This window comes from Accipiter gentilis, chromosome 16 (assembly GCF_929443795.1).
Source record: "Accipiter gentilis chromosome 16, bAccGen1.1, whole genome shotgun sequence".
Taxonomy (NCBI): Eukaryota; Metazoa; Chordata; class Aves; order Accipitriformes; family Accipitridae; genus Astur; species Astur gentilis.
In genome coordinates this window covers 13,549,990-13,577,763 of record NC_064895.1, presented here as the reverse complement: position 1 = coordinate 13,577,763, position 27,774 = coordinate 13,549,990, and the positions used below count along the sequence as shown (strand labels likewise).

Here is a 27,774-nt window from a genome sequence, read left to right as displayed (position 1 = left end):
AAAAAAAAAAAAAAAAAAAAAGATTTAAAAAATTTTTGCATTCTCTGTGCCTTCTATCATTCATGCAGAATCAGCAAAAAGATATCAATGGAGAGTTCTGCCGCAGGGCATGAAAAATTCACCAACCACTTGTCAATTGTTTGTTGCACAAGCTCTGTCACCTGTACGGGAAAAATTCCCTACTAGTTATAGTTATCACTATATGGATGACATTCTGTTAGCGTCAGACAACAAGGAGCAGTTGAATGGCATGAAAAATTTGGCCACGAATTTGCCACAACAATATGAGTTAGTTATTGCCCCTGAAAAAGAGCAAAAAATAGCACCCTGGAAATATTTGGGAATGACAATTACAAATAAGCAGGTTGTGCCCCAACCTGTGAAACTTAACCCTGCAGTTAAGACACTCAGTGATGTACAGAAATTAATGGGATCCTTGAACTGGATCAGGCCCTATCTTGGACTGACCAATTCGCAGTTACAACCTCTATTGAACTTATTAAAAAATTCCAATGATCCAACAGAACCCAGAATATTGAATAAGGAAGCGTTAAACGTAATTCACAGGGTGGAACAATGTATACACAAGAAATTTGTTTCTCAAATTGATCTGTCTCAATTGGTACAATTCTTTGTACTAATTGACAAAACTGTGCCATTTGGTGCTTTGGTGCAGTGGAATTCTGAGTGGGATGACCCATTACATATTTTAGAATGGATGTTTTTGTCATTTCTGGCCACGAAATACTGCTCCTGGCTTGTTTGAACTTATTGCTGATGTAATCATAAAAGCCAGAAAACGATGTGTAGAACTAACAGGACGTGATCCAGCTACTATTGTTTTACCTGTTCAAAATTGGTACTTTCAATGGTATCTGGCAAACAATTACAAGCTGCAAGTGGCTATGGCGGGTTTTCAAGGACAGATCTCGTATCATCTACCGTCGCACCCGCTCCTGAAATTTGCTCGAGAAATACCATTTGGTCATAAAAGCTTAAGCCAGCCGGAACCTGTGAAAGGCCCTACTGTCTTCACAGATGGTTCTGGAAAAACAGGTAAAGCAGCAGTAGTATGGTATGAAAACAACAACTGGAACAGCAAAGTAGTGTATCAAAATGGTTCTCCACAAATAGTAGAGCTGCGTGCACATGGCACACTGAAGCAGCAGCTTCAAAAACAAAAAGGGGGAATGATTGTGGAACCACCACAGGCATGTTTAGATAACGTGGTTTATGTTCTTAGCTTTCTCTATTATGGGGATAATTCTTCTCTACCTCCTTTTTTCAACACTTCTCTTTTTTCAACACAGAATTTACAAAGAGGCATCAAAGTACACATTAAAGATTTAGTTACTGGTCAGTGGAGTGGACCATGTGAGCTGTTAACCTGGGGGCGAGGTTATGCTTGTGTTTTTACAGATACAGGCCCACAATGGACTCCCGATTGATTTGAATGACCATCATCATCTGGAACATCCCAGAGGGTGCGGCAATATTAATACCACCTCAACCAAAAACTAAGTGTAGGTCACCTTGACCAATATAACAGGTCAAGATTCTCTGTGCATTGCAACCGCATCACAAAGTCCATGAACCAATAGAGAGGATGACTATGACTCATGCAGCGCGCCTGGCCAGCGAGCGCATGTGTCATAGGTTGCAAATGAGGCGGATTTTTGGCACCCGCTGGCCACGTGTGCTGAAATCCGTTCCTCTACTAATGTATAAATACCGGGATTTTCCGAAGAGCATCGGACTGGTGTACGGCAAGGCCACCGTTGCCTCCGTGGGGACGCCCACATAAAGCTGGCACCTACCGATTGCTGGGCTGAATTTGTGGAGCAAGACAGCACAAGAAGGTACAGATGGTTCATCTACCTCACAGTCCTCGGATGGACATAGTCGTGGGTACCACCGCAAACCAAAGAAAACATCTGGATGACCCTGGCTGACGTGACCGGACAAGATTTCTTATACCTTACTACAACAACACCAAGCAATCCCTTTTTCACAGGTTTAATAGGGGGTTACACTGACATTGACAAAGTTTAAGAACTTATTGATGGAGACCCCTGTGCAGCAGGTCATGGACTCAATGGATGGGAATGCCTGGTTTTCACGGATCGGGCATTAACCCTCATTGCCACCCCAGGAATCACAAATTCTGGGGTCCCTGAATACAGACTGGTGTAGTATTATCAGATTTACCGCTAGACATTGATAGTGTCAGACATGCTACGCTATAAAATAGAGCTGGAATTGATTTCTTGCTTTTAGCACAAGGACAAAGATATTTGAGGGTTGGGGATTGTCTGGATGGTTGATATCTCTGCTCAAGACTGTGGGGGTAGTGATCTTGATTGTGATAACTATGCTTCTAATGTTGCCCTGTCTTTTCAGCCTTCTGCAAAGGGCCCTGCAGAGGGCAGCCAGGATAATTTTAGCACAAATACAAAAAGGGGGAATTGTCGGGGGATGCAACAAGTCTACGGAATTCCTGACAGTTCGAGAACAGCGCGACCTTGAGCAGCTTGTAGTATATCCTTGAGAAGTCTGGAAAGATCCGAGAAGACCAGTACGAAAACAAGATAGTGATAAGAAGAACCGTCCTGACAAACTCACCAATCATGAATTGTTAGTTACTAACTAAGCCAATCATATACTAACACATACTCTGAAGAAGGGGATAAAAAGGTGTGTTAGAACAATAAAGTAGCCATTTTGCGTGATCTATTACTTGTCGTGTCCGTCTCTACCGCGACATTGGTCCGTACAGGTGGGAGGCAGAAGTTGTCCTCAAATCACTGAAACTCTTGGGACAGTTTCTCCATTTGTATGTCTGGCTGTTTCTCCACAGCCAAGGTGAGGGAAGAAGAGAGACTTTCTTTGTGTTGCCGGAGTTGGGCAGGCAATTCATCCACTGTTGGTCCCTCTTCATCTTTCCAGTCCATTACTGCCAATGAGTTGGCCTATGACGATGGTGCTTTCCATGTAAACTTCTGCCACATCGGTCATGTGCAGTGGACTTCATCTGGACCTGTGGGCAACTGTGCATTGTCTGGCTCATAATAAACCATCTCCTGCATCGCTAATTCCCTCAGGTACTGGATACCTTTCTCCATGGTAATCCACTTGCTTGGATGACATACAACATCTTCCTTGAAGGGATACCTTTCCTTCACACCTGACAGAAGTCGCCTCCAGAGGCTGAGGGCTCATGTCTTTTCTCCAATCGTTTTGTCAATGCCCCCTTCCCTAGAAAGGGAACTCAGCTGCTTGTTTGCCCTATCCTTGAATTCCAAGCTACTGGCTCTGTTATCCCAGCGTCGGAGCAGCCAGGTGATAAGGTGCTCACCTGGACAAAATCTTGTTGCATATCCCACAGCTCACTCAGGGATAGGGATCAGTTCATTACCTCTGGTTCTGCCTCTTCCTCCTCTTCTTGTGATGACCCTGGTTCATCTTCACCCCTCACTACATCAATGATTTTTTTTATTTCTTCTTCTCTTTAGGGGCAATTGATACTGGCACAGGTTGATGCTCTGGTTCAGCTGCCTCACCCATCCCTGGGGTTTGAGTAGCCACAGTGTTTGTCGCCAGGGTGGGAGTAGCTGCAGTGCTTGTTGCCAGGGTTTGAGTGGCTACAGGGCTTGTTGCCCTCATGTGAGTGGCGACCATGTCTGCCACTAGGGTCTGAGTAGCTGCAGTACCTGTCATGGGGGTTGATCTCTGGGTGATCTTCTTAATAGTTGTTAAACCCTAAATAAGACCTGAACCACGTTCAGGAACATGCTTGTTCCTAGCAATAGGACCATGCTGGTCTCAACATCCCAAGGGACTCAAATTTTTCAAAATTCTCAAATGCCATTGTAACTAGACTGGAGAAGACAGGAAAGGGGAAGAAAGGTGCCTTACCCATAGGCTGGCTCTCCAAGGAGAAAAGGTAAAACGTGTCATTGTTAACAGTTTCCGCAAGAGGGCTCCCGAAGTGCAAATACCGGATTCGTCCCACAGATGATAATTTTATCATGCTATAAACCAGTGTTCTATGGTACAGCAAAGTGAAAACCGCCATCCACCTCAGCTTATGGGTGATAAACAGCAGCACAGGGACTACAGATGGCAAGTAAGGTCATACATAACACAACTCTAAGAACGAGCACCACAAATCAAAGAGCCAATAAATCAACTTTGTGACCAGCAACTATTAAACTAATATAATGAATGCTTATAATATATTTGTTTTAACATGCTCTGGTTAGGTTTGTCATTATCTCAACCCTTTTGCCCCCACGTTGGGGCATCAAAATCAACTGTTGTGGTTTAACCCCAGCCAGCAACTAGGCACCACACAGACACTCTTTCACTCCCCTCTCCCAGTGGGATGGGGTGGAGAATCAGAAAATAAGTAAAACCTGTGGGTTGAGATAAGAATGCTTTCATAACTGCAGTAAAAGTAATAGAACACTAACAATAATAAAATATAACAATACTAATCATTGTAATGAAAAGGAATTCAATAAAATAAAATTAAAAGAAAAGGAAAAAAAAAACCACAACAAAAAAAGACAAGTGATGCACAATGCAATTGCTCACCACCTGCTGACTGATGCTCGAGCAGCAATCCACCCATCCTGGCCAACTCTCCCCAGGTTATCTACTGAGCATGACATTCTTTGGTATGGAATATCCCTTTGGCTAGTTCGGGTCAGCTGTCCTGGCCATGTTCCCTTCCAGCTTCTTGTACACCTGCTTGTTGGTAGAGCATGGGAAACTGAAAAATCCTTAAATTAGGATAAGCACTACTTAGCAACAACTGAAACATCAGTGTGTTATCAGCATTATTCTCACACTAAATCCAAAACACATGGTACCAGCTACTAGGAAGAAGAATAACTGTATCCCAGCTGAAACCAGGACACCTCCATAACAGATTTTCCATTGCACAATGGGATCACCTGAGGGCAGCACCTGAAAGCTTAGGTCTTCTTATCATAGGATGATAGAATAGTTTGGGTTGGAAGGGACCTTTAAAGGTCATCTCGAACAACCCCCCCTGCAATGAGCGGGGACATCCTCAACTAGATCAAGTTGCTCAGAGCCTCGTCCAACCTCAACTTGAATGTTTCCAGGGATGGGGCATCTACCACCCCTCTGGGCAACCTGTGCCAGTGTTTCACCACCCTCATTGCAAAAACTTTCTTCCTTAGATCTAGCCTAAATCTATTCTGTTTTAGTTTAAAACCATTACCCCTTGTCCTATTGCAACAGGCCCTGCTAAAAAGTTTGTCCCCATCTTTCCTATAAGAAAGCCCCTTTTTTCTTCCAACGTTTCTCCCAAGAACAAGCCCAAGAAAATGCTCTTGAGAGGAAAACATGATTGAACAGCTAAACTGTTGGGGTATTCAGAGTGGGAGTATGTCGCAGTGTCTTTGCACAGCCAGGCCTCCTGAGAGACACAGGAAGGACCAGCCGAGCAGGCTCTGGTCTGAGCCCAGGTTTGCTGTACACCCCAGGGAAGCTGCCCCAAGGCAATGGTCACAGACGAGCCAAGAACAATCACCATTTCCAGCACTGGACTGTCCCCCCAGCTCATACAGGTGGTTTATCCCTCCACAGTGGGACACTGAATGCTTGTGTTAACAGATGTAAGATCACAGAGGACATAGTCCTGGAAGATATGTCAAAATATATGGAAGAGAGGGACGTGATTAGAGATAACCAACATGGCTTCACAAAGGGCAACTTGTGCCTGACTAGTCTAGTGGCCTTCTACCACAGAGTAACTGCATCAGTGGACAAGGGAAGAGCTGCTGATGTCATCTACCTAGACTTCCGTAACTCCTTTGATATGGTCCCCCACAACATTCTTGCTGCTAAATTGGAAAGAGACAGACATGACAGATGAACTCTTAGGTGGATAAGGAACTGGCTGGATGGGTGCCTCCAAAGAGTTATAGTCAGTGGCTCAATGTCTGAGTGGAAACCAGTAACAAGGGGTATCCCTCAAGGGCCCACTCTGGGACCAGTCCTATTTAATATCTTCAAATGACACAGTCAGTGGGATTGAGTGCACCCTCAGCAAGTTTGCAGGTGGCACCAAGCTGAGTGGGACAGTTGATTCACTTGAGGGGAGGGATGACATCCACAGGGATCTTGACAGGCTTGAGAAGAAGGTCCACACAAAGCTCATGAAGTTCAACAAGGCCAAGTGCAAAATCCTGCACGTGGGTTGGGGAAATCCCCACTGACAATAAAAACTGGAAGATGAGTGGTTTGAGAGCAGCCCTGGAGAGAAAGCCTTGGGGATATTGGTGAGTGAAAACTTGGACATGGGCCGGCAATGTGTGCTAGCAGCCCAGAAAGCCAGCCATATCCTGGGCTGCCTAAAAAAAAGCATATCCAGCAGGTCGACTGAGGTGATTCTCCCCCTCTACTCTGCTCTGGTGAGAGCCCACCTGGACCACTCTGTCCAGCCCTGGGTTCCCCAAGTACAAGGAAGACATGGACCTGTTAGAGTGGGTCAGAGGAGGGCCACGAAAATTATACGAGGGCTGCAACACCTCTCCTATGAAGAAAGGTTGGGAGAGTTGGGGTTGTTCAGCCGGGAGAAGAGAAGGCTCCAGGGAGACTTCCTTGCAGCCTTTCAGCATATAAAGGGGGCTTATAAGAAAGATGGAGAGACATTTTTGACCAAGGCCTGTAGTGACAGGAGAAGGGGCAACAGATTTAAACCAAAAAAGGATAGGTTTAGATTGGACATAAGGAAGAAATGTTTGGGTTTTTTTAATGAGGGTGGTGAGACACTGCTACAGGTTGCACGGAGTTGCGGATGCCCCATCACTGGAAGCGTTCAGAGTCAGGTTGGGTGAGGCTTTGAGCTCTCTGATCTAGTGAAAGATATCTCTGCCCATCACAGGGGAGCTGGTCTAGATGGTCTTCAAAGGTACCTTCTCATCCAAACTGTTCTATGATTCTATGAGATGGAAGACAGTGTGTGCATGTGATGAGATGAACCTAAGTGAGCACAAATGCCGTCAGCTGTCCTTGGGGGTGTCATGATGGCCTGTGGGACAGATGGTGTCTTGAGGTCACTTCACACTGAGAGTAATGTCCCCGGGGAAACCACCTGAATGCCGCACTGAGATGTGCTTCCTTGAACTGAGGTTCCGTGCCCATCCCTCGTGCCTTGGGGCATCTCAAAGGCGTGCAAAGCAGGACACTACACCACAGGGCTTAGGTGCTTCCCACCCCTCTGAGAGTGGCAACAGGAGGCCAGAGAGACACTACAGCTGCTGCAATGCACTGCCTCTACATCTGCAAAGGAAGGACACCTCTTTCTGAACACCCCTCTGTGGATGAGGAGTGCACAAGGCCAGCTCAGATGTGGATGCCTGACAGAGCCCTGAAATTTCCCTGTTACTCCAGGAACAACCCCCACTGTCCCAGTGAGATGCATCTCACCTGCCTTGGACACGTTCCTTGCAAATACTCCTGTCTGCTGCATCGCCCTCTCTTGACTTTTTTGCCTGTGCCCTCAAATACACAGTATGAAAGATGCTTGCCTGTGGTCTCTCACCTGCGCAGTTAGAAGGAGTTTGACAAGCATGAGCAGCATTGCTCTCTAGACGGGGGCATTTCTCAGCTTTCACAAAGCACAGAGCATGTCTATGGAGTGCGAATACCCTCAGAGGCACACACATCTCCATGTTTCACCTCTCTGAACTTCCTTCACAATTTCTTTAAGCCACTAGCAGAAAAACAAATGTTCTTCCTCCTAGTTGTCCTACCAGGAGAGAGCAGACAAGAAGGACCTCAAGCCTTCAGTGGAGAAAGGGACACGCCGCGGAGAGCCGAGGCGAGGCCAGGCCCCTGCCCCGCGCAGCCCCGCCTGGCGCCGGGCGAGGCCGCACCGGGCCCTTGCGCGGTACCTGCGCGCTGCGCGCAGAAGCTGCGCGCAGCTTCTACCCGCCTTCAGCGCGAAGCGGCCGCCGCCGGGCCGCTGCTATCCCCGCCGGGCCGCCCCCCTGCCCTGCCCTGCCCCGCCCCGCCCCATGATTTGCCTCACCGGCCCTCGCCCGCTCGCCCGGGCACCATTTTCCCCCTCCCGCCCTCCGCACCGGGCCGCGGCCGCCGGAGGGGAGCCGCCTCGTCCCGCCCACCCCGGCGAGGGGCGGGGATTGGGCGAGCCCGCCTGTCACTCCGCGGCGGCGCCGCGCGCGGGTTGGCCGCTGGCGCTGTCCGTCAGCGGCGGGGCCGCGCCGGCCCCTTGTTGTCACGGCGCCGTGCGGGGCTGGGATTTTTCGCGCCGCCGCCGTTGTTGCCGCCGCCGCGGGAGCCCGGGAGGGGAACGGTTCCCCGGCCTCGTCGCCCGCTCTCCCGGCGCGGGAGGAGGAGCCCTCGCCATGGCCACCAGCACCACGGGCTCCACGCTGCTGCAGCCCCTCAGCAACGCCGTGCGGCTGCCCGTCGACCAGGTGAGGATGGGGAGGCGTCTGCCCCGCCGCTGCCTCCCGGGGGCTTGCCGGGGAGGGGCGGCGCCGCGCCGGGCGAGCGCCCCCGCTCCGCTCCGCGCTGTCCCGCCTCGCCCCATCCCCCTCCCCGCGGCCCCTCCGTCCTCTCCACCTCCGCCGGGGGGAGGGTGGGCAACGCCCGGCGGCGGCGGCGGGGCGGCGGCGGTTCTTCTCACGCACCGGCGGCTGAGGGGAGAGGGGGGCGCGACCGCGGCCCGTGCGGGGGCGCCGGGGCGGGGAGCTGCGGCTGCGCTCCGCGTGCAGGTGCGCTCGCGCCGCCGCCCGCCCCGCCCAGCGCCGCGCCGCCACTCGCCCGCCGCCGCCCGGTCTAGCGGACAGCCGGAACCCGGGCCCGGCCCGGCCCGCCTCGCCTCGCCCCGCCGGTACGCCTCTTCGGGGCGTGCCGGGGTCAGGCCGCGGGGGCTGCCATCGCGGCCGGGCTGGCCAACTTGTTGGCATCCCCCCCCCCCTTTGGCCAGATGTGGCTCCGCAGCTGGGAACGGGGCCGGTATCAGCTCAGCAATGCAAAGGTTGGGTAGTAATTGCAAATGCAGAGCAGTGTGCTGTGCCGAGGCGCGCCTGCCACGGTTTTTTTAAATGCAGCATTAAGTAACAACGTGTGCCGCGCACAATGCTGTTGGGTATTCGCACGTACTTTGTAGGCAGAGCGATTCTGTGGTGTCTTTTGTCCAAGTCATCTAAAAATTCCTGAAGGTTGTTAATTCTGTCACCTGCACAGAACCTCAGAATATTACAAAATAAGATTGGGAAACTGAGGTTTGCAGAGTTTAATGACTGAAGTTGTACAAGAATGTTTGGTCATGGGGGGCCCTCCTAAATCTACAGAATATCTATGTGTTTATGAATACATACGTAAAGTAACTGCAAGTAACTCCTCATAGAAATTTTGTGGCACCAGGAAATTTCATGTGAGGAATTCCTATTTAAAAACAAACAAACAAAACCCCCAAAACACACCACCAAAAACCCAAAACCCCCAACTCCATTAATGTATGAGTGAAGCGCATCAAGTGTGTGCTTATCAGTCTGTGCTTATGTAGAGGGAGATTTTGATGGTTTGGTTTTACAAAATACACCTAATAAGTGAGTAAAAGTAACTGGAAGCAAAATACAGAGGAATGAGCATGTCTAAGTGAAAGAGGTTTGACAGTCACTGAACTACACATTCTTCCTTTTTTTTCTTCCCCTAGCCATTTGTTTGAATGGAACCTTAGGTTAAGGATACACATGAAAAAGTATCTTCTAGAAAACTGACAAAAGTGGGCAAGTTGAAATTGAGCTTGCTGTGGTGGAATAGATACTGCGCACAGCTTGCAATGATACCTGCAGCTGGGATCAATGGCACCACATGGCTCAGTGCCTCATATGTGCAGGCTATAAGCTGCTCTTGGCAGGTGCCATGTATTTATTTCCATGAAGTGTGTAGCTTCTAAGGGTACTGTAAAACAAATAACAGATGACCATCTTTTTATGGCATGGGGCTGGCATTTTATAATTACCTATTCATAATAATAGTCATAAATTTAATGGCTTCATGACATAGTGCAGCTTCTACCAAATTTATTTTATATGTTGTGGATATGGCATTTTGATGATAATAAAGTTACTTTTTATCAAAGCCTGGAAAACTTCCCTGTATTGAATGTTTCACAACAGGTGCTCCTGTAAAGCCAAGATGTTTTTATAAAATACTGTTTGAGCTCTGTTGAAGCTTTTGGGGATAATGACAATGGAGGGTGGCTAAACACATGGTTTAAAAGATTTGTTATAAGCAGTTAAAAATCATATATACTTTGGTTTTAGATATCAGTGGACTGTGTGTAATATGGGTCCAGTTGTGTATAAAGAGCACTGATTATGACTGGAGTATGAATTGCAGAGTTACAAAATTATGCTGCACTGAGGAGAATGTAACATTAAAAAAAAAAAAAGGCAAAGTTAGAGTTTTGTAACTTCTCAGCTTAAGAGTCTATCTTGGTAGTAAGTTTGTAGTACAGGAAGAATATGAAATGTGTTCAGTGTAATCAAATCAAAGGTAGTAAAGGAGAGAATGAGGCCGGGGAAGAAAAAGAAAGTGCTGATACTCTTTGGTGTGTGTCCTCGAAGATTATGCATGACATTCGGTGATGCTATATGCATGCTAGGTATGAAAATGTAGCAGTGCTTTGGAAAAAAAAAAAAGTTTTCTGGTTAGTAGGTTGTTTCTATTACTTGATCCAAATCTGTACTGTGAGTACAGTCATACCAGTACGGCAGGTACTTGAAATGGGCACTCTAGAATAATAGTAGCACTTGGAACTGATGAAGATGAATGTGTTTTGTTTTTCCACTTCTATATTTCAGTTTTGATCACAAGTAGATACTAATCTTTATATACAAAATGTTGTGCTTGTGATTTACCTTGAAGCTGTAACTGTCTAATTATCCTGCTATAAAGTTTCAGTGAAGGCAAAGGCATGTAACTCTGGGAGGACAAATCCAGGTAGCTTGTGTCAATGTTACTCTGCTGTCTGGGCATTCAAACAAATGGACGGAAAAACCTTGCCTATTTGGCAGTGAATGGAAGTAGAAATTTCAGTTAAAGGTGAAGCTATTATTTCTAAGATTGAACTAATTAATAAGATCCACATCTGTGGATTGAGTGTGAGAAATTGATCACTTTTTGACTTAATGCTTGGTAGAACTAGGGGCACAGATTTGTTTGAGAATGGTGTTGGTTATGTGCTAGTTGGAGATCAGTGTAAAAGATGGAGGATGATAGCTCCACCAGAGCCGTTTGACACACTTGTAAGAACAGTCTCCTCTGTGCCCAATTGTATTATGAGCAGAGCTTTGTTGCCTTACCAAATTGCTTTTCCTAGACCTTTCTTCTTGGTATTAGACTGCTAGTTAGCTATAGAAATGGAGAAGAACTTGTTTTCCACTTTTGTATGTATCCCCCAACAAGGTATTATGTGACAACTTGTCACTATGTTAACCCTTCCTTGGCTCTTATTTTGTCTTGCACCAAATTAAGTGAAATGGCTACTTGGAAAAGGTAATGTGTTTTTGATAGGCTTCTTGTTCCAATGTGTCTGTTGCTATGTTTGGTCGTTTGGTGCAAGGCAAAATGCTTGGTGTGAACAAGAACCTACGATTATCTCTGTAGATTTGGGAAGCCAAACTTGCACACCTTTCTTTTGTATTTTATTGGGGGGAGGGGGGAATCGCTCCTTGGGGTGAAAAGCCTCATAATAACAACTGTGTCACCTTGGGTCCTTAAAGTTAATGAGTGAATCAATGTTGATGTACTGCAGTATTCCTTCTGTCTTGTTAGGGGAGAGAGGGATTAAAAGTAGTTATGTCCTTTCCACCCAGACAGCTAGAGGAGTATAAGAAGGATTATCATAAAAACTTGGCTGCTAGAGAATCATGTGTTGCATAGTGCATTGAGGTTGCAACTTAAATTATTTTATAATAGTTAAAACTCTCACCTAGCCTTCTGTTTTTCCTGTCTGTACTCATGTCATATTTGTGTCTCTGCTGCTTTCTTCTTTCTTTGAGGTGAAGCCTCACAAATAGCATGTTGGAACTTGATCCATTTCTAGTTCTGGCACTGTCTTGCTGATTGTCTGTTGATAAATGACTTTTCTTGGTGGCAGGTCTGCTTACCTGTCATTAAATTGGAGATACTTAAATTTGCTGTGAGATGAGAATTATTCTAGGAAAGCAAAGCTTTCTTCTTGGCTTTAGGTCTCTGTGGGGTCAGGTGAGTTCAGGAAATAATCTTTGCTTTCACTGCTTCCACCAGAGGGAGCAAAATTTTTATCTAAAAATTGGCAAAAATTATATGGGTTATTACTGTCCTTCATTTGCCATAAAAACAGATGACTGTAGTAGAGGAATAGCTGAGCAGGGGAGATGGGAGATTGGCTACGACAATATGTGAGCATCAACTTTTTGCATGGGTTGTCAGAGATTGATCTTGAGATCCTGAAATGTGGTCTGAACAACTGAATTGACTAAGCTAATTTGTCATTATCTTCTAGATAAGAAAAGAAAGAGCGTGGCTCCAACTGCTAACAGTATAGCTATGTCAAGATGTGTGGACTGAATAAAATGTCACGCTTGTGGTTATGCACTTCACTTAAAATCCAGGATGTAAAGATAAGCAGTGTTTTTTCAACAAAAGTAAAAAAAAATTCCTTGCTGTTTCTATACTTTTCTTGGTTTTTTTCAGTCTAATTTTAGCTGTTATGGGAATAAATTTGCTCATTTGTGTAGAATAAATATAATTTTCTACATGAGTGCCATTAACCTTCAAAGAATCTAATCTGACCTTTTTTTTTTAATAAGAATAGGCATAAATATCCAAGTCCTTCTAAACATGAACTGTATACACCGTATGAAATTCCTTAATTTAGTGATCACAGGCCAGTCTGCTGCATCTGCGTCTTTGCATTATTTTCTGCTTATGCTTCCTTGTGCAGAGCATTAACCCAAGTTGCTTTCAACATGCCCTTAACCCACTCAGTTCCACATAAAAGCAATTATCTTTGACATTTGTTGAGCCTTCGTGTTTCACCTTGTTGCCTTCAAGGAGAGTGGGCAAGATTGTTTCTTCCTCCTATATATGTATGAAACGTTTGTTTCTTACATGCGTGTGATTGGCAAGGTGTATCTACAGATTTTCTTACTTCATTTTGATGCTTTGGACAAGAGCCACAGCTGGAGTTTAGGGAAATGGCCAGGCTTGGAGGTGGCATAGGGAATAATTTTGCCGAGAAGCAGTATGTGCCTGACTTGCCTGCAGGGAGCATCTGGATGTGTCTCCTAGTTTAGATCTCTGTTATTTCACAAAGTTTTGGGCATTAGTGATGCCTTAGCCTCCTTTGTTTTCTGTCAAGGCAACCTAATGTAGCTTCCTGAGGACTAAAATGTTTAGATGGCCTAATGCTTGTCTTGGGCATTATAAAACTACAAAAAAGAATAAAGCAAACAGTGTCCCAAGTTATATTCTCTCTCACCATTGATTCTTAGACCCTTGTGTGCAGCTGTGAAATAGAGCAGCATGTTACTGATTTTTCTGATGTGACCAGGAAACTTAGGAGTAGTAGAAATGAGTGAAAGTAGCATTTGTGGGTGTGTAAAATGCAAACACTGAAGAGAAGGGAGTGGTAGGATAAGAAAATTGTGCCCCTACTTTGCCCTGTACTTTTCTTATCTGCTGCTAGCAGCAGTCAGAAGAATGAAGGATGAATAGCAAAGCATGATCTCCCATGATAATAGATGGAGACTGTAGTGGGTGAAAAGAAGCTGGGAAAAAAAGTCCTGTTCTCCATTCTGTATGTGCTGTTCTCAGTGATTAGATGTTTTGAATTGTTTGGATTCACTAGCAAAGTTTTTACGGGTTTCTTAACTTCCCTTTGACCTCGTGGAAAGGAAGGACTATATCAACAGAAGGGTCTTAGTCTCTGTGGTGACACCTTGCCCAGATTTTAGTATTAGTGTTTAGGTGTTGACTTAACTCTCCACTTATTGTTGAAATTACTCTGCAATGAAAAATGTGTAGAGAAGGATGAAACTGTTGGGATAACAGAAAAAATTGGCAAGAGAAAGTGACTGTCTTGAAGGAAGGAGTGGAAGCTGTAACGAACAGAGTTGGGAAAGAAAGCAGACACTGGTTATAGTGTTGGAAAAGATGAGCCGTCTACCAAGTTGTAGAAAGGTTTAGTGCAAGAAATACCTCTGTTGAATTCAGGTTCATGAATATTGTTGTGAGGGTGTAACATATAGAGCTACTTGAATTGTTTAATTTTTAGGGAGCCAGCAGTGAATTTTCATTCTGATACACTCTTGCACATTTTCATACTGGGTATGTTTTCTCCAGGTTTTTGTGAAGCAGTGGAAAAACTCAAATATAATTACAGCCCAAGGTTTCTACAGTAAACAACTAAAATAAACAGTCGACTTGAACAGCCTGTAGTCACCTGCTTTGTTTTGTCAAATTGTTTTTCCCATCCTTAGGCAATTCATTTAAGTAGTGTAAGTGTGAACACTTACTGACCTATGTTCACTACAGTACAAGCCATTTCTGAATTCAAAATGCAGTTCAGAAATTTCTACAAAAATACTGCAGTCCTGGGATGTTGAAATACTGGAGTGCCCAAAGAACAGCCTAATAAAGAAAAAACAGTAATGTGTAAGGAAGATGACAAGAGTCACTTATTTACTGAGTACATGGTTATTACTGTGTTGCTTTCTGTTTGTTCTTGAGGTGTTACTGCTGTAGATCTATTGTACCACAGCAATGTACATCTTTATCCTCTGTGGGCTTTTTCTTGGGTACAGTGCTGACTTAAAACAAGAGTTCTGAAAACTGATAGAACTGAAATGAATGAGTCATCTTTATCATTTATCAGCCCTGATATTTGTTGACTTTAACTCCTGTTTACCTGTTCCTGTGTTGACCTAATGAAGCAGTGTGATACATCCTTTGCAGCCTTGATTATGGCATGTTGTCTTCACATTTATTATTTTGACTAACGTCCACTTTTCCGAAGTAACGGTTGCCCAGGTTTTTTTCTTGTTTTCCAAGCCTTTGAACAAGGGAGTCTAGACTGGGGTTTTATTTTTTCCTGGAAGGTGAGGAAAAACTACATGTACCCAGGTGAAAACCTGTTTGCTTAATGTGTGCATCTTTATAGTATTTATTTTACAAAGAATGTTGATGCTGTTCTTCAGTATGCATATTTCATTTTCCTTCTTTCCTTTGGAACATACTTTAAATTCAGCATTAGTTATCATTATTAGTCTTTTAGCACTCGTTCAAGTGAACTGAGCTATTTGGCAATTTCAATTTGTCTGCAAATTTAGATAAATGCTAGTTATGCCTGCTTGTTTTAAGTGATGTTTTTGGTAGCTAAGCCATCTTTTGCAAAGTAAAACATCTATAGCTCTGCCTTTTATTCGGAAGTAATATATGCAAAGGTGAAGAAGCTATTTTGGTTTGACTGTAATGGTGTAATTTGCTGTAGTTGGGATTTTGGTGTTTCCTTTTACTTCTAGTTAAAGTGGCCTAAGCTGAAGAAGCAGCAACAGTAAGTCTTACTCTGAAACATGGCTTGTGAGCACACTGGTTGTATAACTACAGTGGTATATTCTATACTGGTAGTACTACCTGTATAAAGCATTCTTAATCTTTCTGACCTGCCTTCTGGTTGAGTAATGCTTTTGATTTTACTACTTCCTGTCAATCATTCATACATATAATATATATGTATATATTTTTATATATATAAAAATAATAATTCAGTGAAGACTAAGCATGTCACTCAAAAAGTGGACTGACTATAATGAATGGGGTTTTATTCTTCATGTTGGAAAAGCTAGAAAGAAGTTGAGGCCACCATGAAGCTGTAGGAATTTATTAGAAGCCCAGTGCTGGCTACCAGATCTGTAGAAGGTGTAGCCTTAGAATATGTTAACAAATGGTTATCTTTAATGGGATTGAATGTAAGAAGTTAGATTAAAATATTTTAGTATGGAAGCATAATTCTAAATGTTATCAAAATATTACAAAAGAAAATCAAATTAATTTGAAAAGCTGTAACCGCTTGAAGTAGTGTCCATTATTTCTGCAGGTTGCTGTGTATTGCAAGTGTTTACTGGGCTGCTGTTGTGGTGCTTGGAGACTTTGTAGATGGCTGTTTTCATGCAGATGATTCCTGAGCTGGGAAGAGCAGGAGGATAATAGACATGGAGTAGCAACTGTCCGAGGTGAACAGTAGTTCATTCAAGGGAGACCATGGTGAGGTCCTTTTTCTTTTTTCTTCCCTCCCCCCCCGGAGAACACAGAGAGGCTGACAGTTTTAAAGATGGGGAATATTTTACTTGGTAATTAAAATGACTACTACTGTTACTGGATTTCTGCGGGATATATGGACAAGAGAGTGTTACTTTCTATGTTTTGTTGCTTATTTTAAGATGGATTTCAGTTTCTCACTTATGAGCAGAATATAATAGTACTGAGGTAGATCTTAATGGAGAAAGTGTCTGTTTCTGGTTGGATTTGAGAAGGATACCTCCAGAGATGTTAGTAATTTTGCTTTATTTTTAAAAGGCTAGGAAAGTGAGTAACTCGTAAAGTTTTTACAAGATTTCAGGCACTGTAGTGGTTCTCTGAGCATTAAAATAAAACCTTGTCATTCAAATACACATTTGAATATCCTGTATGCTGCTGATACTCATGTGACAATGAATAGAGATTTTGAGGTTAATCACTATGTGGATGTGCACTGTATGTGTGTGATAAGTCATGCTTCTGAAAAAGCAGTAGCTGACTTGGTCTTTCTTTGGAACTGTGTTTTGCCAACATAAAGCCAGGCCGTTGTGTTTTGATGTTGTACACCCTTTTTCCCTGGTAGTCCGACTTCGGCAACCCTTAACTGGCCAAACCAGTTTTTGTTCAACAGAAGCTAGTGTTTTAGGTCCTTGTTGTTTTTGAAGAGAGAAGAAAACAAAACACAAGAGCAAAAAACCCCAAGCCAATGTTCTTAGTCCAATTTCATCTTTGAACCAAACTTGCTTCCTAGATTTTGGCTCTTCCTGTGAGTAAGTAGCTGTTACAGCTCAGTATCTATAATGCTGAATCCTTAAGAGCCCATCAGAGAGAACACCCTTCAGCTGACATCTTCCTATCCTTTAATTAATTAGTTTTGGTTGTTTCACTAAAATGTGTACATTGATGTTTCATTTTACATCTTTAGTTGTACAGTTTTTCTTAGAGTGATTCTGAGTAATGATTTAGTAAGCCCTGTTTGAAAAAGCTTATTGGATTTGATGGTCATTTATTGCACAAACCAGATTATTAGTGCCTACATCATGTCTTCATGATGTTCCTCACTCTCTCCAGCATACTTAAGAACTACAAGCTAGAAATTGGAAGTTAATCCTGGGAGTAGAAATACTATTATTAATGTATGTCATGACTGACTGTGATATTTTGGACTGAAATCAGCTTGGAAAGAAAGCATTCAGTATCTGATGAGAAAGTCCTTACAGCTGCCAGTAAAATCATATGAAATATATTTGCACAACATTAAAAAGCTTTTGCCAGTGTTGTTCAGGTTTGACTAATAAATGGTTAGAGTATGCACCTCAAAGAATTGGCTGCTATTAGAGGTGCTGTGCTTAGAAGTCTTATCTGGAAATGAGTGTCCCTGAGTGTCCCTTCACATTGGGTACTGTATAAATGTGCAGTCTTTGCTACAAAGACTACATTGCCTTAACATAAACATCTTGCATACTGATAACTATCCAAAAATGACCACTGCTGCTTATCCTCCATTTCTTTATATTTCACCCATGAAGTGAGGTAGAGACTTAAGGGCCGAAGTGTTAATTAGTTAATTTTCATCATGTAAGACACTGGTTATTATGTGTATCCAAAAATGCATTTTGAAAGCATTGCAACAAGATTTACGAGCTTTGAGTTGAAAGAGGAATGCCTGTTCTTATCAGTTAGAGAAGAAATGTTCTCTGAACTACTCTTAAGTATCCTTTAGCTTTATCCTTTACCTGTGCCAGTGTCTCTGGACTCCTCTTTCTGACACTTCCCAGTAAATTGAAGAAAATTACCAAACAATTTGGTTTTGATTCTTGTCATGGAATTGCCTTTTTTCAGCTTTACAGTGGAAGTTATTGTTGTTGTTCTTTTTTTCTTTTTTTTTTTTAATATCAGTGCAGCAATTTTCAGGAAATAGTTGGAAAATTGATTGTTGGTTTCAAATGATAGTTATTCTCACTCTTCAGTTCTTAGTGATTTGGCAGTAGACAATTATTGGATAATTGTACAAGCTGTTTCTTCCTTTTATACTGGATGAAGGTTAGAAGTTGGACAGAAGAAGATCCATCTATACTGCTGTCTCGTTGCTGTGGAGAAGCATCAGCTCTCCTGTGTTATAAGTAGCTTTTTGTGAACATCTGCAGATGTTTTTAATTCCTCAGCTGACTGTTTTGGTGGAAAAGGGAAATGGTTTTGACCTAACAGGCAGCAGGAACAAGAAAATACTGACGTTTGAGAAGCAAGGCACAACCGAGGCTTCATTAATTTTGATAACATTTGGCAATTTTTGACAAGCATGTGTCAACACATATGATGCTTGGAGGGGTTTGTGTTTAAAATGTTACTGCTAAAATAGCTCTATAGATTTAGAAAACAATCAAAGCCTCAGCTTGAAGTTCAGTGCTTCTTGTTAAAGAAAATGTACATTATTCCGTCTTGATCGCCTAGCTCTTGCAAGAGCTCTTTTCAAAGTGTTTTTGTAGTTCATATTCTAAAATGTTTTTTAAATGTCTTTTCTCTCTAATAACTATAGATGTTGAAAAGTAGGGCTAAAGGTGGAAGAATAGGAATGCTGCTCAATGCACCTTGCTCACTAGCCCTGTCAGACAAAGCAGAGAGTATGTGTGATAACTTTGTTTCTGTTGTAGACTGGGGGACAAAAAATGGCTATAGGTGGGGAGACAAGTAATGCTGGCATCTTGCAGCTCAGAAAAACTGAATTCCATGGAAGAAACATACCACAGTGTGGCAAAGTTGGGAAAAGCCCCTAAATCTCTGGCTGCAGAATCATTGTCTCAACAGGTTCTTGACTGTTATCTATGAAGCATCTTGCTTCGAAAAACTGTTTTTGTAGGCTCTGTGCATGATCAGGTAGGCTTCAGTGCTTCTGCTTATATTTGGGTAATCTTTTTCCGCAGCCTATTTAATCAGCAATAAGAATTAAACTTCTACCTTCTTTTTTGGAAAGAACAGCTTAACCTGCCCCCGCCGCCCCCCCCCCCCCCCCCCCCCCCCCCCCGAAAAAAACCCCCAAACCAAAACCCAACAACCAAACCAACCAACCAGAAAACCCACATGGGCTTTAATTCACCCAAAATGTGTTATTGAGGCTACAGGTATTCACTGCAGTTTACAGGTTTGAATACTTTTTTCTTCTGATGAGAGAAGATTTGTTTAAAATGAGAAAATAAAGAAGCACAAAGACAAGGTAACTTCCAAAGACTTCATGTGGGTCATTGGTGGAAGAAAGAGTAAAATGCAGTATTCCTGAATCTTATTTGGTGCTCCACCTGCTAGACCACTGTTTTTCTTGTGAGGTACTTTTTAGTCCATGTTGTTCTTATTGGTGCCTTGCTAGAGCTAGTAAGCAAAACTTTATACAATCATGCTGATACTTCTCATTGAATTCTAGGCTGTGTGATTAATTTGTGCCATCCAGTTAGGAATTATCTATATCAGTAAAATTCCCTCTCTGCTTTGGCTGCTTTTCTGAATGCGGGAAATGACTTCTGTGCTGTGAAGTAGCAGGATTTGGGAGGTCTTGGCTGCAACGATTGGCTTTTGATATTAAAATGTAGCTGATATGAAGAAGAAGCTTAGCCTAAAATCTGAATTAGTGGATAAAAATTGCACATATTAAAAATCAGTTTCATAGGAGAAATAATATTTTCTTCTATATTTCTTTCTAACATGAGCTTAAAAAATTTATTTAATGGTTTATTAAAGAAGCTGCCTGTGTTGGAAAGTTGGAAATTTCTAGCTGTTCAAATGAAATGTTTTGCCAAAACTTTCTCTTAATGATGAAAATCCTTGTAGCAGTCAGTGACCTTTTTCTCCTTTTCTTTTGCTTCATGTAAAGAATTGATCCCTCAAACACTTTTTTTTTCCCTAAGGAAGAATTTTGTTTTTAGAAATGGATGGCATAAATTACATTTAAATTTTAAAGAGACTAGAATAAATGTCTTTAAAAGTTTTATTACAAACTTTCCATTGACTTTTGCACAGGTCATGCAAATAGAAAATATGTTATGTAGATAGCTTAATGCAGTTAATGATATAATGGATTTGCATTTTTATGTAGCTACTCCAAACACTGAAAATGAATTTGAGCTCATGTCTTACTGTCACACAGAAAGTGTGTCTGTAAACTGCAGTGGCTGTTCAACTGGTCTTGCACCAAAATAGTGGATTTAATTTTTAAATTGCTAGAATACGTACAGCAGGTTTTGTAACAGCTTAGTGTATTTAAGTGGTATTTAACACACCTACATTAATCATTGCTGAATAACCAGTGCTAATAATTTGCATTATCATTCTAAGTTTTTTATTCTTATGTGCACATAACCTTCCATTACACATTTCTCTCTGTATGGGACTTTGAGGTATTACTCTCACAAGCTGAACTGTTGATATGACCTGTATCTGAGGAGGTAAAAAATTCAGTGTTTTTCTTATACATGTGCTAAATTATTCAGGGTGAAACTTGCTATTCCATGCATTTGCATCAAAATTTTTTCCCCTGGGAAGTCTCAGCTTTAAGTGGATCAGTTGTTGGGGTGGTTTTTGGGGGTTTTGGGTTTGGTTTTTTTTTTATTATTATTTCTTCTGTAAAACTGGAGCTGCTTATTCGAACAGGTTTTATGACTTTGGGGAGGCATGTCACAATTTAGTTTGAGGAATGCATCATGCAGCTTTTAGGAATGTGTCCTCTTTGTTCTTTGTGGGTGTTCTGCTCACATCTGACCAAGTCATGAGGTGCTTAACAGTTGTATTTTGCCCATAGTCACAATGTTATAAGAACTTGACATAAGTTTCCAAAAAGTATGCAAATATACTACTCCCAGATGTTGAAGTTACTGTATATAACATTTGCTAACAAAATAACTGCTTGGTTAAGCGCCTGGGTTTTGTGGAAGCTTTCAAGATGGTGATGTCCAGCTCTGTCTTTGTTCCTGCTCGCTTGCTCTCTGAATGGCTGTTCCGTTTGTTTTCTAGGAAGCCGGGTAATTTTTGTGCTCTGTTGCAAGGCAAATTGTGTATCTTCAGTTCTTCATGTATCTCAGTGTGTGGCTACAGTGGAGCTGTATATGTGGGTAAAGATGGGAGATGTAATTAAGAAAAGGCTGAATGTTAAATTTTGGCTTTGTTTACTTCAGCAAGTAGTGCAGTACAGGAGGGGTGTTTCTGTGGAATTAAGTGGTTGGCACTGGGGATCCAGCACTGATGCTGTAATGCTTTTGGTAAATACTGCTTTTGCCTAGGTCAGTCCATGGGCTACATGTCCACTCATCTTCGGAGCAGATCTTCAGTTTAGCTTAAAAGAAATCAGGTTTGTGTGTTAAGACACCACTGTACAACACAAACCAAAGCATCTGAAGTGAGGACAACTGGAATCTGGGAGACCACAGAGTCTGTTTCTCTTTCTATCCCGTATAGTATTGGCAAGGGATTAATCTTATTTCTGAGTGGAAATGAGTACGTATTTCTGATAGCTGAAGTGGTGGAAGTCTGTGCTTTGGACTGAAAGCCACAGGTAATAGCAAATGGCTAAGCTTTGACTTTGTGGTAGAAATGCTGTGTTTCCCATTTATTTTTAAAATGTAAGAAATCAGATATTCAAAGTGTTTACCAAGTGAATATATGGCCTGTGATAGCAGATGCTCAAAAGTCAGAAAAAGTGTCAGATAAAGATTACCTATGTGACTATAACACAGCCCAGTAATGGTCACAAACTCTTCCATACAAGCTCCTTCCCTTATTTGGAATACAAACCACTAGTAAAGCAGAGTTTTGGTGACCTGGAGAAACAATTTTGCTTGCATTTTGAGATACTTTGGGCCTGATTTATAGGCATGCTGGATATTCAAAATAGCAGCTGAAGTTATATTCTCAAAACACATCTCCAGTTAAATTTCTGTTAAAAGTACTGACTGAAAAACTAGGCACTGGGTGTCTGAAATTGGGCAACCAAAGTTAGTGGACATTTATTATACCCCTTTGGGCTTTCATCATTGCATGCCAGTCACCCACCTTTAAAACAGGAATAGGAATATTGATCTCACAAAGTTATTGTAAATTTTACGTTTATTGTATGTAGTCTTCCCACGTTACGGACACATCTGCATATACATGTCTATGGGAAAATGTAAGGTTTTTCTATTTGGTGTAGGATGCAGATAGTAAGCATTTAATGGGTAGTAGGGTGAGGGCAAAAACTGGGCAATGTCCATTTGCTGAATGAATCGGAAATCCTGATGGGGAAAATGGAATAAAGCAGCAGAAAGAGTATTATCAGAAGCAGGCATGTATAAAGGCTAAACTGAAGTTGTATGGCTTTCAAATCTTAACTGCTGCATAGCTTGGTTTTACAAACGTATTTAAAGCTTTGGGAGGATTTGATGTGATACAAGTCTGCAAAACCATTGGTGCTTTCTAATCTGCATTTCGGTGCACTGTGAGGCAAGTGTAAGGATTGGATTGGTAAGAGTAGAGAAGGAATGCAGGGTGGTGTGTGAACATTGTGGTGATGTCTTTTATGTATCAAAGTATGCATGCGTTTGTGCACTTTTTGGGAAGAGCAGTTTAAAAATACCCACTAGTAGTTTTGGAGTCATTTGTGAGGAAGGCTTTCTGAACAAGATTGTGTTGCTTGAGTCATTTAGTTGTGTGTCCAAAACACCAACATCATGAATGTTTCAAGAGAAGTGTTCTTTGTGGTATACATAGCATAATTTTTGTAATAAATATCCCAAACAAATGTCAATACTGAATTCATAGTTAATTACTTTGGCTTTAATTTTTCTTTCTTGTCCTCTTTTTAAAATGTTATCTGTTTGTTTCCTTTTCAGTGGTTCATTAAACCTGACTGTTTTGCACAAAACTTTTCCACTAAATCCACAGCCTCATCCTGAGTTATAAACCTCGCTCTATTTCATTTGCATCATTGCTTATAAAGAAGAGAAAACAGGTCAAGTTATGCCCTGAAAGAATGTCTCCTTGTTTATTTAGGATTTTTCAAATACTGTTAAAAGCATAATGGAAATGTGGGAGTAAGAGAATGGATGGCAAAGTGTTACATGATTGTTTAGTTCAGGGAACTGCTCCTGTTAAAAAGAGCAGCCCTGCCTTCTGAGCCTCTTTCCCTGTTAGCACTTAATGCTTGTGTAACTTGGTATTACAGAAGGTTTTGGAGTGGTTTCGAAACGGGAATTATCCTTGGATTTGCAAATGGGGAATGCAATTGTTAGAAAGATGAGAGTTCTGTAGGTATTTGGTGGTGTTTAGCTTCTACTTTAAATATAACTGTGTTTGCATACTGTTATCCTTACCTGTTACTGCCTGAAGCTTGGCTGAAAAATGATGGACTAGCTGAATTACAGTACTAAGAGGTGTGCACTGTGTTGGTGCAAACATCAGTACTATGCCTGCTGTCATGAAAATAAAAATAGTATTGTCATTGTACCCTGTGGTATTAAGTATATATTTCAGCTAAGTGACGTCAAACAGGCTAAAACATTGTTATGCTAAGGATTAGTCAAGCATATGCAGGGTGTGCAAGTTTCTTGCATTGAAGTGCTTATGACTTGAAGCAGTGGTCCCCAAGCTGTTGGTTGTGATGACTTGGGATGCTGCTATTGGACACAGAAAGTTGTTAGGCAGTTTTCTATGGAAGAAAAAAAATCCATGGAATGGGAAATGTTCTTTTCTAAATAAAGAAATTAATCTGGCTTTTTGTAGCTTAAGCCAGTTTTGGTAGCAGTTGCTGTATTTGAAGAAATTATTTCTTTATCATGCTCTTACTGTTAAATTTTTTTCAGGCCACAGTGAGAACAATTCTTTTTACTCTGGTTTGCGTTTTTTTTTTTTTTTTAATTCCACTTTTGCTTTCAGTGCCCTAATGCCTTTCAATATTTAATATACAAGAGATTTTCTATCTTATAGAATAAACAGCCTGAAGGGAGGAGGAATCTCTGAAACTATCCTACTTGAATGTACAAGAACAATATCCAGTGTGCAGCCAAGCTGTTTATCTGATTGCGTACCACTGAAGTGCACTTCATTGAGCCCTGCTTCTGCAAAGGCCACTGAAGTGATCTCTCAGTGATTTGTGTAGCTGATATGCATTTCCAAGTCATGCTCTCTTAAAAAAAAAAAAAACCAAATAAAAACCCAACCCAGACCTTCAGATTGCTGGGAGAGTAGAATTGAAACCATGGTTGATAGAGTAGTTTGGTACATAGAAAATTTACATGAAAATATGTAATTTTTTTTTTTTTCTTGATTCATGGACAGACTGCCTCTACAAGTTAGATATATATTTTCTTCTTAGCTGCTCAGGGGAGCTGACATGCTGTGGGAAGAGCCATGGCAGAGCCAGAGGTTCTGCAAATTGCTAATAGTGTGTGGATATTTCTGTTAATTTTTAATACACAAGTGTGTGAGAACTTTTTTCTTTTCTTTTTTATGCAGGTCAACTTTGTAGTGTGCCAACTGTTTGCCTTGCTTGCGGCCATTTGGTTTCGAACATACCTTCATTCAAGCAAAACTAGCCCATTTGTAAGACATGTTGTTGCAACCCTCTTGGGCCTTTATCTTGCACTTTTTTGTTTTGGATGGTAAGTTGCACTTAAATTCACTTTTCAGGGACTAGTACATTTTCATTTCTTGTTTGCAGGGAAGCAAAGTTTTGTTATGAAGAACCTTATTACCTAATTCTGTGGTTTTTAGCTGCTGCAAGTGTACAGAAAATAGCTTAAATTTTCTGATGTAATGAACAAATTTTGAATGATCTTCCATTTGCAGACTGGTAACTAACATACTGTCTGCCTGTGGTTTTGGGAGGATGGAGCAGGTGCAGTTTGTCTAACTTGTACCAGTTTTTCTGTAGACTTGCTTAAGAAGTATTCTCTTGAGGCAAAACACAGGTGTGATGACTTAAGATAATTTCTCTTAAATATTCACTGCATGAGAACTTGCTGTGTCTTTTTCTGAATATTGAATATAATCTGACTTTTTGTAGGAAGAGTGGCCAGAACTGCAGTACTGATGATGCTCCTAACAGTATAAAACACCTGGAAAGGAGCTGGCCTTGACTTCAGAGTTTTTGGGCCGGGTGGTTGGGGATGGTGGTGTGTGTGTCTCATATTTTGGATGGAGGATTGGCTTTTTATTTGTTTGTTTGGGTTGTGGTTTTTTTAATACAAGTTTGCTGTGACTGCTGTTTTCATACCTTGATCTTTTTTAATAGCGTAGCAAGCCAGAATGTTAGTAGGGCTAATAAAGGGTATGCATTTAGTTTGGTGACTTTTTTTTTTTCCCCTTCAAAATTAGCTTTCTAAATGGTTCTCATCCTCCCAAGATGGTTTAAGATTAATTAAGTGCCAGTTTTGTTTTATTGCATGGTAAACAAAGTGCTTGCCCAGCTCTAAGTGTATAGAAGACTTATTTATACTGACTATTGTTGAGTACTGCTGAACTAGGGGAATTATCAAGCTGTTGTGCAGGTGGGAAGTTGCACACAGTGTGTGCACGCATGTGCCTGCACACACAGAGTGTGTGTAAATAAATCTTGGAATTCTAAACCACAGATTTGGCCTCTACATTGGCATGTTGCAGAGGCTTCTTAACATTAGTTGATATGTAATACTTTTAAATTTAGGAAAAGAAAAATCAGTACGTTTTATTCTTTGGATTTACACATGCAATTTACTTGTGTATATATAATTCCATAACTCCCATGCATTTCTTAAACTTTTGGCCGTGGTATTCTTCTTTGAGAGAATGATCTGATGTCAAAGACTTCCAGTCTTAGCACCAAATGAGGAGGATCATATGGGAGATAAGTGCTACTGTGTGTGTTTTTTCTGAGAGCTGTGTAAGCTTTAGAAGCACATTCTGTATCCATTGTTTTGAAACAAATTGTTAATTGTAGCTTGTAATTAGAAAGTGTTAATGATATATTCATACCTGAAATTTGGGGATGGGAGACTTTAGAAAGAAACAGCCTCCACCCTCAACAGACATAAGTAAAGATTTGCAGAAGCCTCTCACTGGCAATATGCCTTGGAAAAGAAATCAGAGAGAAATTTTATGCCATAGTAGAAATCCAGATTATTCTACTTTGCTTTGGATTGTATTTAAAGCAATTATTTTAGCAATGAATTTCTCTTTTAGTAAAAGAGAAATTCTCTTTTTATACAATCATGGAACTAGAAGCTTTTTAAAAAATGCCCAAAAGAAAGAACATAATTTGAGATGTTAAAAGTACGCATTCTTTTAAAAGTTGGTACTTCTGTTGCACTTGTGCCAACTCCTTTTTCTATTGCTTAAGTAAGTATTATACAGGTGTGTTTTTTGAGAGTTTTGTGTTGTTTGGTTCCCCTCCCCCCTCCCCAAGGAATCAGGTATACATACAGGTTACAATCCTGTGGTACACCTTCAAGGACTCTTCAATTGTATTATAATGTGTGTATACAAAAGGGAAACTGTTACTGTTTCCTTGTGTAGTGTTTATAGTAAATGTGGATTTGCAGATAGTCTCATGCAAACCTAAATGTGGGAAATAGTTTGGAATCTGCACCTTTTTAAGAATATTTATTATTCATTATGTTGTCCATTTCAATTTCAGGTGTGTTAGTTTTCAGTCACCTCTGTAGTTCTTGTGGTGGTGATATGGGACAGGAAGAGAAGGGATAATTCCCTTGGGATAATAGCAAATAGCATGATAGGCCTAGAATACCCTTTGTATGTAGCTAAAATTTACTACTTCATGTTGTATTTAAATGCATCCCTTTTAATTTTTGAATTGGAGATCAATCATATTGTTACTCTTGACTCTGAAAGACATATTTTCAGAGACTGTAATCTTGATATGGTACTCCCATGTCAACCCATACTTTTTCAGCCTTTGATATCTTATTATGTCCCTTTCCCTGTTTAAGAAGCAAACCTCTTAAACTTAAATTTTTGTCATTTCACTAATGCCTGTCTTTGCTACACAGTGTTCCTAATACGTGGCTGATATGAAAACAAAAAGTGAATATCTTTTTAATTGGCAATTTATATTAAATGTGCATTTGAACTTTAGGTAGTCATATCTTAGATGAGACTAGCTAGTAGTGAAGCATGGGAGCATATGCAGATTGGATCTTCCAGAAAAAGTCAAGATTTTCAAGGTCAGTTTATATCCAAGTGAATTGTTTTCCCTCAGTTCATCTTGTGTAGACTTTGTAGGATTTTAGCTGGATAGAACTCACTTTCTTTTTGAAAGTCTTTGAAGACATTTCCTTGTGAATAGATGAGGAGTGGAATTAGGAAGTCGCTGATGATAAGCTGAAAGAAAACAGTATCAGTATAACAAAATAGTAGCTGCTTTTTATGGGAAAAATTCCAAAACTAGATAAATGTGTTACTTGA

The 27,774-nt window shown here is 41.4% G+C and overlaps 1 protein-coding gene across 1 annotated transcript in view; it reads left to right on the top strand.

Annotated features, from left to right (window-relative positions):
• Positions 1-8,294: 8,294 nt before the first annotated feature.
• Positions 8,295-27,774, top strand: part of MBOAT2 (membrane bound O-acyltransferase domain containing 2) — a 96,229-nt gene continuing 76,749 nt past the window's right edge. Inside the window, exons 1-2 of the mRNA XM_049818763.1 lie at positions 8,295-8,477; positions 24,829-24,974. Of these exons, the coding sequence (XP_049674720.1) occupies positions 8,406-8,477; positions 24,829-24,974 (218 nt within the window). The 5' untranslated portion in view covers positions 8,295-8,405. The remainder of the gene's footprint in view (positions 8,478-24,828; positions 24,975-27,774) is intronic.